Genomic DNA, 10,975 nt, shown 5'->3' on the forward strand with positions numbered 1-10,975 from the left:
TATGCTCTTTTCTGACTGAGTAGTTTTTATTTCAATGCCATAATGTACTTGGAAATTATTTAGACTCACCTAAAACTTCACAAATAAAAGTGAGTTCCTGTTGACTCTTACACTGGCTTCCCCTGATGTTGTCACCTCACATAACCATCGCCTACTTATCGGAACTGAACATTAGCACGAGCACTGCGCTGGGAACTAGCGTCAAAGGCATGTGTGGACCTCACTGATTTTTCCGCTACTTCAGGGGATCAGTATGCTCCATGCCATGGAGAATGGGGGCCATTCCTTCAGGGTCCGCACTGCTGAGATTCAGGGGAAGAGTCCCATGGAGTCATCTGAGAGCCACCTCAGCCACGCTGTCCTGGATGCAGACTCCCCAATGAAACAGACTTCGGGGTTGGGACCCTACCCCGAGGATCTTCCTGACCTCCTCCAAGGGCCCCCCATGCTGGCCTACTCCCCCAGCTTGGTTCTTCTCTAACAGAAGCAGCTGCTCAGTGAAGCAAACGGCTGACTCCAATCCAGAGGGTCGTGTTTAGGGCCCTCACCCTGCGCAGGGTACTGGTGCGTGCTCTGTGTGCAGATGTGTGGGTGATGTCTCCACGCCCCATGCTGCTGATGGTGCCTGTGACATTCGTTCTTGACCCACTACACCTGACCTGGGCTGGGCTCTCGCAGCCCTGTAGACACCCTACATGTCAGCAGTTATGGAGATTGGTGTGACTCCTGTAAGGATGCAGGTCTGAAACTGACTCCCTGAAACAATAGAAGGGCACACATTGCCCAAGGCAGAAGGGACCACCCTTGTAACACCCAATCAAGAAAGGCCAGCTAACATCTTTAACATTTCTAAGGGCAGGTCTAAAGATGGAGGCTAAGACTAGTCACGCCATACGTGAGGGTCCTGGGCCCACTCTGATTGGTCAACACTCTAAATGTTGTGACTGGGTCCCACCAAAAGTAACAAATACTCTAGGCAATGTGAATGGTTAAACCTGCTGTGTATATCACTATACCTATGTCACAATTTCCTGTAACTCCCCCTTCCCAAACTCATAAAAGCCCTACCCTGCCTTTGTTTGGGGCTCACTCCACGTGGATCCAGTGTGTTGTTGAAGTCTGTGAGCCTGAGTTTAGGTCGGCCGGGCCTAAATTCATAATAAAACCCTTTGCTTTTGCATGTGTGATTCGGCCTCCCTGGTGGTCTCGGGTTTTGGGGGGCGATATTAAAATCTGAGTACAACACTCCTACTGGAACCCGGGAAGGAAGGTGTGTCCAGTGCCGTGGATGAGACTCAGACTGGCCCTGTAAGTGATGGAGACACCCCCTCCCATGGCCACAGACAAGATTGATGGAGCCTGATTCAGCACAGCTGCCCATGGGAATCAAGAAAAAGAAAAACTCACCATGGAATCCCAAATATGAAGAAATCATTCTGAATTTAAGAAATGATGTACCAGGAGCCCCTGGGTGACTCAGTCTGTTAGAGTCCAACTTTTGGTTTCTGCTCAGGTTACAGTGCTCACGATTTCATGAGCTCTATTCTTGCGTTAGGAACTGCACTGGCAGTGTGAAGCCTATTTGGGATTTCCTCCCTCCCTCCCTTTCTCTCTCCTGCCCCCTCTTAGGAACTTCCCTTTCTGTCTCTCTCTCAGTAAATAAGGAAACATTTTTTTAATGTGAGTACTGGGGTGCCTGAGTGTCTCAGTTGGTTAAGTGTCTGACTCTTGGTTTCGGCTCAGGTCATGATCTCATGGTTCATGAGTTCAAGCCCTGCATTGGGCTCTGTGCTGGAGTGGCAGAGCCTATTGGGGATTGTCTCTCAACCTAGCTCTCAGCCCCTCCCCATCTTGTGCTTTCTCTCTCTCAATAAACAAATAACATTAAAAATGTGAGTTTGATCTTTTAAGTCTCCAAAGCCATGACCACTGGCCTGGGGAGGACCAGGATTTGCACTTTGTCCTGTGTGCAGGAGGGAGAACCTTGATCTGTGTCCCCTTGAGGGGTCCTTATAATCGTCTAGGGCTCTCTGTTATAGCTCTCAATCTTGTCCATGTATTATGCATATCTGATCCCAGCACGTAACATCTAAAAGTTGAGGGGTTTGTTTTCTTTCTCTTTAATTTTGTTGGCTTAGAATTGTTTACTGAAACCCATACTTTGTTTTGTATATTTAATACATTTGTCGATTTATAGACCTATTTGCTGTGAAACAGGGTAGTGGCTATTTTAGGCTCTGGATTACTTTTTATCATTCAGAGGGAAATTACATTTGATTCTGGCAGCCTGAGACACCTGGGTGTCACCCTCCTCCAATCAAGGGTCGCACTGTACTTCTAGCATGTTTGCTACCTGCATTCTGACTGAACTCCTGGGAATTTGTCATAGCCTCTCCTTCTTTTTAGTCCTTGAAGATTAACTTAAAATTTGTTACTTCTTTTTCTATTTGTTTGGAGAGAGAGGGAGATATAGAGTAAGTGTACAAGTGGGTGAAGGGTAAATAGAAGGGAGACAGAATCCTAAGCAGTCTCGGCACCGTCAACGAAGAACCAGATGTGGGGCTCGACTCATAGATTGTGAGTTCATGACCTGAGCCAAGATCAGACGTCAGACATGGAACATAATGGACCTTCCAGGTGCCCTGACACTGAGTTTTATCTATGACGGTGTGAGGTTGCTGAACACGGTGCTCAGCTCTGAGGTCTCTCTGCCTTTCCTTGATGTCAGATTCTCACTGAAGACAAAAAAGTGGGGCTCGACTCTATCAGCTTTCCTTCTTTCCTTACCTCCTTCACTAACTATGTTTTAGGGTTTTCCATAGAGGTGGGAAGGACCCTTTTCCAATGAATAGGCGTTATTTGATGTTGATGTACTCCACCTACCAAGAGAAATTAGAGGTTGTTTATGATCCTTACAAGGCACCCCTGGAGAGGGCAGGATGTGCACAAGCAGGTCCAGGCTCACTTCCGTGGGACAGAACATTGAGCGTTTCTAATGTTCAGAGAGGGGGAGGGGGTGCACTCAAGCTTGAGCTGAAGATTTGTGATGTGTGAATTTCCAGCATCTACATGGAATGGGCAGAAGGGGAAAACAGAATTGGTATGTTCACGACACAAAAACTTTCAGTTACATAGGAATCAAACTGACTTTTGCATGTTAACCTTGATACAAGGATGTCCTATTTCTCCAATTACTTCTGGTGGTTTCTTATTAATTATTTTGAATTTTCTCTCCATACAAACTTTCCAGCTGTGAATTATGATAGATGATACTCTCCCTTCCAGTTTCTGTTTGTTGTAGATGTGGTGTCTTCTCACGCCAGCCTGGACCACAGGAGGCATCCAGTCATATGCATCTGATCCAATGCCGTTAGAGGTGAAATTGGTTTTGAACTTGGGTGTGAAGTAAAGTGTGAGAAACATCCAGGATTCAGAGTTCAAATCTTGTCATGGACGTCTTTTCAGAACCTAAGAATTTTCCAAGCTGAAGAGACACGCTAAGCTGAGCAACCACCACAACAGCTGCTTATAAAAAGTACCTGGTATGACGAAATAATCACTGAAGGTCTTACAGAGGTTTTTGTCTCCTGTTACATCACCGTGGACACCCGCTAGTCTACTGCTGACAGTGGTAAGGTGCAGCAGCGTCAGGCTCCAGGCAGCTGAAGGTGAGGGTGAAATCTGTCCCAGACCCACTGCCGCTGAACCGAGCGGGGACTCTGGTGTGCAACATGGATGCACCACAGATCAGAAGCTTAGGAGCTTTCCGTGGTTTCTGTTGATACAAGACTAACCACGTGTTCACGTTCTGACTTGCCTGGCAAGTGATGGTGACTCTGTCTCCTGGAGATGCAGACAGTGAGGGTGGAGACTGGGTCATCTGGATGTCACAGCTGGCGCCTTAGATTGGACACAGAGGAACACATATCCTCATTCTGAATCATGTGATAAGAGTATGTCTCTGGAAGGCCAGGCAGTACTGAGCATACGGGTTGAGTACATTCCCAGTGTTCCCCTTCCTTACCTGGGAGCGAGAGCTGCAGGAGGCCCAGGAGCTGAGCCTGGGGCATTCAAGTCCATGCTGTATCCTGACTTGGTCTGAGTCCTGCACAAGGTGTGACCAGCCTATGAATCAGTGTTCAGGGGAGTGGGCGGTGCCTCAGTAATATGCAAATCAGCAGAGGAGGGGACAGTCTGGGCACAGTTGTGGCCTGGCTAATCTCAATAGCACAACCCAGTTGCATTTCTGCCAGATGCCCATGCCTGAACAGGGCAGCACAGATGGGGTTTCAGAGAACACGTTTCAAAGGAAAAAAATCGATCCTATCCCTGAACCCTGATAGGGCTTCAGTGCCCAGGGGAGCCAGCTACCCATGTGGAAGTAGCTATATTTTGGGCACCCCCTCTATCAAGAAGGGGACAGCCGTTTGTTGTCCCTACAGTAGACTCTACGTCTGGCTGCTGCTTGCCGTCCTTGTCTACCATGCTACTATCAGCACTTCTATCTGTAGCTCAAAAAATCATTCAGCGTCATGCTACCTGGCAACAAACTTGTGTCAGCAGGTGACATGAGGGACATTGCTGACTTGAGAAGAGAGCACCAGGGGAGAAGCTGGCCGTGATTGTGGAGGTTGCAGCCCCGGCCCAGGTGAAAGGTGATGGAGGCTTCCACAGGTCAGGCAGTGGAGGTGGTGAGAGGTGGTCAGATTTGGGATAAATCTGGAGCTTCAGATTATTTATTATGTGACTGTCTACCACCAGATGCTAGGGCCTCTCAGAGGATTTTACCAATCAGCCAGCTGTGCAGAATTCCTCTGGGCGGTCACAAGACCCATCCCTCTTCTATGAATCAGATTTTTTAATTAGAATCCTGGTTTCTGTCTGAATGACCTTGGACACATTTCATAACCTCTCTCTGCCTCATAGTCTTCAACTAGAAGATGCAAATAAAACATCTTATATCAAGACTTAGTTCAGTTAATGCACATAATAAGCATTAAATACACATCGCAGCCATTCTTCTCTCTGTTGTTTGTAAATTGTAATTGAAGACGGAATGGTATGTCAGAAGATCATTGTTATGTGTTCTTCCCATTGAGGGTAGAGTTGAATCCCCAAGGAGTGTAGAGACTATTTCTTGATTTCTAGAACGAAGTGCATTTTGTAATGTGCTGTATCAAACAGATAGTGGTGAACGGAGTCGTGGATCAGTTCTGGAGCTCCAGCTTCTAGAGCCTTGCAGCCCTCACCTTCCACCTTCGATGCAAGAAAGCTGATCTAGCCTCATGGCCCCTGAGAGTCCATGTGGCCTTAGGACCTGGCCAACAACCAGCACCAACAACTCGGCATGTGAGTAAGTCATCCAGTGGCATGTCAGGGAGTGTGCTATTGGGAATGGAGTGGACTTTTCCTGAGGGGAGGAGTGTATTGTCATTGACATTGTTCACAATTGCCAGCAGATGGTGAGAATTGAAGTAGCATTGCTATTCATTTATGATTTTCCACAGTCAATTCACTCCTTAGAGCCTGCACGTCAGGGTGGAGGTCTAGCCACACTTGCCCTTGTGTGTGAGTAAGAGGAGACTCACGGCTCCCCAGGCAACAACTAGCATCACCTGGTCGATATGGGGAGAGAACAGTTTGGGTCTTCAGGCCAGCTGACCTTCCAGTTGCCCTCAGCTGCACGAGTGAGCCCCAAAAAACCAGCAGAGAGACCACCAGCCCCCTCAGAATCATGGGAAGTAACAAACTGATATATTGTAAACCTTTGCTTTTTGGGGTGCTCTGTTCTGCTAGAATAAATAACAGAACTGTCATCTTTAAATGAATCTGAAGCATCATCCCAGGCCCCAGATCGCTGTTTGGCTCTGTCCACTTCCACCTTCTCCTCTAAGTAGGTCTGGCCTCAGGCTGAGGCAGTAACTCTCCAACCTGCCCCCGCCTCATCAGGTCAGGAGACAGAGGCTCTGCGAGTGTGGAATCTCCAGTACAGTCACGTCACACCTTTCACGCCGTGACCTTCCCGAAGGCAGCAGGTGTCTGTGTTTAAGAGCCAGCCCTGCATTCAATCCACGACCCAGAGGTATTTTTGAGGGGGACCTGTCACTGTGGGAGGCTAGCTGACGTGTGGCTCTGGGCATCCACCCCAACGTCCTCAGCCTCCACTCCACAGATGGTGTGGGGAGACTCAGAGCCGGAGCCGCTTCCCCGGAGCCACTTCCCCGGAGCCTGGATGAGTTCCGACTTCTGGGTGGAAACCTCAAGGATGAGCAGTTGGGGAGGCTCGTCAGGTCTCTGTGGGAACCGGGCCATGGAGGGACCTATCTCCACATGTTTCCACGAGTGACGGAGACGAAGCTGTCCCGAAACACCACTGGGTCCCTGGAGATTGAGTCAGGAGGTGCCGCCCTCCACAGTCTGCAAAGGCATGCCATCCGGGCACCACCATGTATTACTTCCGTCAAAGGCTCAAGGAAAGGTGGTTCCTAGAAGAGCAATGTCAGGTAAATGAGGCACAAAGTAGAATCAGGTGCCCCTGGGCCTTCCCGCCTTTGCTGTGTCCAAGAGTTCACAAAGTTGTGGATGTTTTTCAGGCCCAGGAGGAGTTGTGAAAGGTGACCCAACAAGGCACAGCGCACTCTGAGAGGCCGATGGATGAGTCCCTCCCTTGTAGCCAAGCTCACAGACAAAAGCTCCCCATGGCCTGATCCCAGCCTCCTGTGTGACTCCCTGCCAGGTATGGTCTCCCTGCCAGCTCTCACTGCCAGTCACGGCCACCAGGCCCTGGGTCTCAGTGGGCAGGTCTGTCCCCATGTGCAAGGTCCTGAGTATTTATATTTTAGTTTCTGGTTTCCAGAACCAGCATTTACCAACAAAGGATTCTAAGCTGGAGTCAGAACCACAGATTAACAAGGGCCCAGGTGGGTGAGGGAAGGAGGCCACCCTCTGAAGGCCTGGATGGATGGTCCATGGGGGCAGTAAGGGGAAGTGGGGGAAGGGAACTCAGATCAGGAGCTGACACCAAGCTGCAATTCAGGTCTCTGACCAAGAGGAGATGCACTGGAGGTGCCCAGATGAGGAGGCATAGAGCCAGTGCCAAGAGAGGAGGGGGGATTCTATGTCAGAGCTGTGGGCCCCTCTCCTGTAACCCCATAGGTCCCAGCCTCTCAGCAGCCCCTGGGCAAGAGTGACAGCTGGGCGTGTTTTGTGCCATAAGAGGTGACAAGAGGACAGGACCTGTGCTCCTATAGGCATCTTGGTCATTGACACTAAGAGAGTGTGTCCAAACCAGCTTCCCCTGACCAGGCAGGCACCATCCTCAGGGGGCCACGTGAGTGAGGAGGAATCCTGGGAGGTCTTCCTGGTCCCTGCTGAGTTCAGACTACAGCAGTGTTGATATGCTAGCTGGCTGGCTCTGCAGGGGATGTGGCACTTTCTCTTGGGACATAGGAAGGGACCCAGGAGATGTCCACACCATGTTTCCATGGGCATCTAAGAGGGAAAGCCAAATGAACATCCCCAAGTGTTAATACAAAGCAGAGAGTTCATCAACCAATTTGGTGCATTACTGGTCCAAGTTTCAATGTCCAAGTTTAATGTAAACACATGAAGATGAAGCCTGAGTCCTCCTTTCTCACCAGAGTCAGGAGAGCAGGAAGGAAAGGAGCAGAGCTGGGGGCCCCATGTCCCCAAGGTTCCTGCTGAAGCTGATCCTGCTCAGAGAAGTGAGGGAAGTGCTCTGAGACACAGCTCCCACAGAGGGGTGGGGGCAAGACCACGTGGGCAGAGAGCACAGCCACACAGAGGGTTTTCTCCCCCACCCGGCACAGGGGCCACTCCTCCCAGGGGTCCCCATCACACCTGACAACACATTCAGTCTTTGGAGCTCCTGGGTGATAGCTGGACAATATCACTCTTGCTCTCTCAGTTTAGGATCCGGACTCTGTTTCTTAGGTTTACTGTGGGGTCTGTCTGCCATCTAATGGTTCAGCTGTGATATAGCAACTTTCAGGATTTTTAATGTGGGGACCTTTCAGTCTGGGCTGAGAGACTCTTCACTGTTACTCATGAAGTTGACCCTCTGACACCCATCACTAGGCCAGAGTCTGTAGGGAACCCAAGATGATTCCTCCTCTCAATAAACCTTTCACCTAGTATAGAACAAAAGATGAATACATAACCTGACTTGGTTTCAAGTGGATACAATGTGTTTGTCGTCCTTCAAGGGTGAGTTACATGTACCTCATCTCGTGACTTTTTTCAAGACAAGACATGTTTTTCTACCTTCATGCTACTGAAAATATGTGTAAGGCGTTATTTATTTATTTCTAATAAATGCAATGATTACAATGCACTGTACAGTCCATGACTAAACCTCAACACAGTTGGTTTCTAGCCATAGGGTTTTAGTGTTTTGTTTCAACTAAATAGCCACAGAGTAATCAAGTCACTGATGGAGCCCAGGCAGGCAGGGGCCAGAGCAGGGGAAGCAACTGAGGGCGGAGTCTCATGGAGGAGCATCCTGTGGAGTGTGTGTTGGGGACTGCATCCCTGTGGGCGGAGGGAAGGAAGATGGCGGCAGCTTCAGCCTCCTGGCTGCTGATGGTGCGTCAGAAATCCCTGTCCGACTCATTGCCATTGCACCATTCGTGGACCCCAAGCTGTATCTGGGCAACCTAGCAAATGAGGGACTTAGGTTTTCTCCTTTTCTGTTGGAACCAGTTCAAATATATTTTCCCATCAGTGCCCTTGACACTTTCATTGGCCTTGTGGATAATGATGATTCCTTATCCAGGAGCTCCAGACAGGGACTGGGAACTCAGTCAAACATAATGTCACCACAAATATCTGAGGTTACAAAGGAATTAAAAAAAAAGACAAGAATTCAGATGCAGTGGTATCTCCTTCTGCATTTCATCTTTGTAATGTAAAAACTTGTTACGTGTCTTTCATTACACTATCTTTACTAATGCCTACAAACTGTGTACATAAATCTAAAAAATTCGAAAGAAAACCCTAGAAATATTTCAGTACAGCTTTGGATTCAATATCAATTCATACAATATCCAAGGGCACCTGTGTGGCTCAGTCAGTTACGTGTCCTGCTCTTGATTTCAGCTCTGGTTATGACATCAGGGTTCATGGGAACCAGTCCTTTGTCAGCTCTGCACTGACAGTACGGAGCCTGCTTGAGATTCTCTCTCTCTCTTTCTCTCTCTCTCTCTCTTTGTCCTCCCCCATTCAGTTTCTCTCTATTTCTTTTTCTCCTTCTATCAAGATAAGTAAATAAAACCATATACAATATCTATAGCAAGTTAGAGAAGATTTTCATATAAAAGACATCTTCTATCTTAATAAAGGTCCCAACATTATTAAGTTTCAATTTTTTCAAAAGTGATATAAATATTTAAAGTCATCTTTTGAAATTCCCAAGGACGGTTTTTTTCAAAATTGAAGGAAATGATATATTTATTTAGGTTAAATTGATATGATCTACAATGTCCAAGGAAGTCCTAAGATGTAAAATGGCCACACGCCAGCATGCATTTCACTTGTGTTCCACAAATCTGCCCCAGTTGTCTGCCTGTCACACTGACTGAATTGACAAGGGGAGGCCAGGCAGGGAGACCTGGGATGGGTGTTCAGTCCCCTGTGCCTTTTCTCACGACTGCCTGCTCCCAGGGTCTCACCCCGCTCCAGCCCCTGCAGCTTCCCCCACAAGGACCTGCCATTTCCAGGGCCTCGCTGTGTGATGCCTGAGCTGCAGCCGAGGCCCTCGGGGCCCCAGAGCCCGCAGCTGCCACCTGGTCCCCTGAGTTCTCTAGTCTTCCTCCAGAGAGTCAGATCTGCTGGGCCTGCTCCGCAGACTAATAGCACGTGTGGGCAGTGGGGCCATGACAGGATGGAGGTTTGTGTTCGGGGCTGAACCACTGTGGGAGGAGCATGTGTACCTTGCATGCAGTAGTAAACTCCAATGTCCTCAGCCTCCACCCTGCTGATTCTCAGGGTGAAATCTGTCCCTGACCCGCTGCCACTGAACCTGTCTGGGACTCCGGAGTAACGGTTGGAAACCTCATAGATGAGTAGCCGTGGAGACTGGCCTGGCTTCTGTAGGTACCAATCTAAATAGGTGTTTCCATCACTGTAGAGGAGGCTCTGACTGGCCCTGCAGGAAATGGAGGCCGGCTGTCCCAGGGTGACGGCCAGGGAAGTTGGGGTCTGCGTCATCACGACATCCCCACTGGATCCTAAGGGAAGGAGAGAAATGCCAGATTACATACATGCATGGCAAGTCACTTTGAAATTTTTACTTTAGTAATTTGTCAGATTAAATCACTTTTTGGTAATATTCCCAAATATCGATTTCAAGGAGGTGCTAAGATTTGAAAACACATAGGGGTGTCCACTCTCATCTACCATCCCCCCTTTCCTCTATGTCATCAGCTTTCCTATAACATAGATCTTTGTTCCCTCTGGACTGGTCCTTCCTGTCACAGAGCTACACATCAGATATGCCTTCCCAGAGTGTAGACAGAGGTCTGGAAGATGTGGTCAAATGGGCATGGAGTGCAGTGGTGTCCCCAGAGCTCTCCCCCCCCACCCCGTCCCCCTCTCTCACCCCCTCCACCCTCACCTGGGATCCAGAGCACCAGCAGCCCCAGCAGCTGAGCAGGGAACCTCATTGTGAGGAGTTTCTGTGATGAGTCCTGGTCACTGACACAGGATCAGAGCTGATCTTTTATGTCAGCTGCAAAGGTCTTATCTGAGACTCTGCACCTTAGCCCTCCCTGAGGGAACAACATGCAAATCTCCTGGTGGGCACAGCAGCCTGGGAGGAGGCAGTGGGGGAGGGGCGCTCCATGGGAGCAAAGTAATATAAGGTGTCTGTGTTTGAAGGGAAACTAAGACATAAAGTCTATGCTGCCTAGAGAGTAAAGAAAGGCGCACACTGGGGCCCCTGGGCAACTTAAATGCC

General features: G+C 48.9%; 2 long non-coding RNA genes and 1 gene segment (V, D, J or C); 2 read left to right on the forward strand and 1 right to left on the reverse strand.

Moving 5' to 3' along the window:
* The first annotated feature begins 5,231 nt into the window (after nt 1-5,231).
* On the forward strand, nt 5,232-5,824 carry LOC115290075. 2 transcript variants are annotated; one of them, XR_003907941.1, is made up of 2 exons: nt 5,232-5,353; nt 5,508-5,824. It is a non-coding gene; the product is annotated as an uncharacterized LOC115290075 (long non-coding RNA). The 2 variants fall into 2 exon arrangements; XR_003907940.1 differs by having other exon boundaries at nt 5,232-5,349.
* Nucleotides 5,825-6,212: 388 nt separating this feature from the next.
* Nucleotides 6,213-8,304, forward strand: LOC115290074. 2 transcript variants are annotated; one of them, XR_003907938.1, is made up of 3 exons: nt 6,213-6,503; nt 6,594-6,736; nt 8,160-8,304. It is a non-coding gene; the product is annotated as an uncharacterized LOC115290074 (long non-coding RNA). The 2 variants fall into 2 exon arrangements; XR_003907939.1 differs by having other exon boundaries at nt 8,226-8,288.
* A 1,516-nt stretch (nt 8,305-9,820) lies between these two features.
* LOC115290697 lies at nt 9,821-10,740 on the reverse strand. The segment is given in 2 exon segments: nt 9,821-10,247; nt 10,634-10,740. Coding segments are annotated over 2 exon segments (476 nt in total).
* Between the last annotated feature and the right edge of the window lie 235 nt (nt 10,741-10,975).

Source organism: Suricata suricatta, chromosome 4 (assembly GCF_006229205.1).
Source record: "Suricata suricatta isolate VVHF042 chromosome 4, meerkat_22Aug2017_6uvM2_HiC, whole genome shotgun sequence".
Taxonomy (NCBI): domain Eukaryota; kingdom Metazoa; phylum Chordata; class Mammalia; order Carnivora; family Herpestidae; genus Suricata; species Suricata suricatta.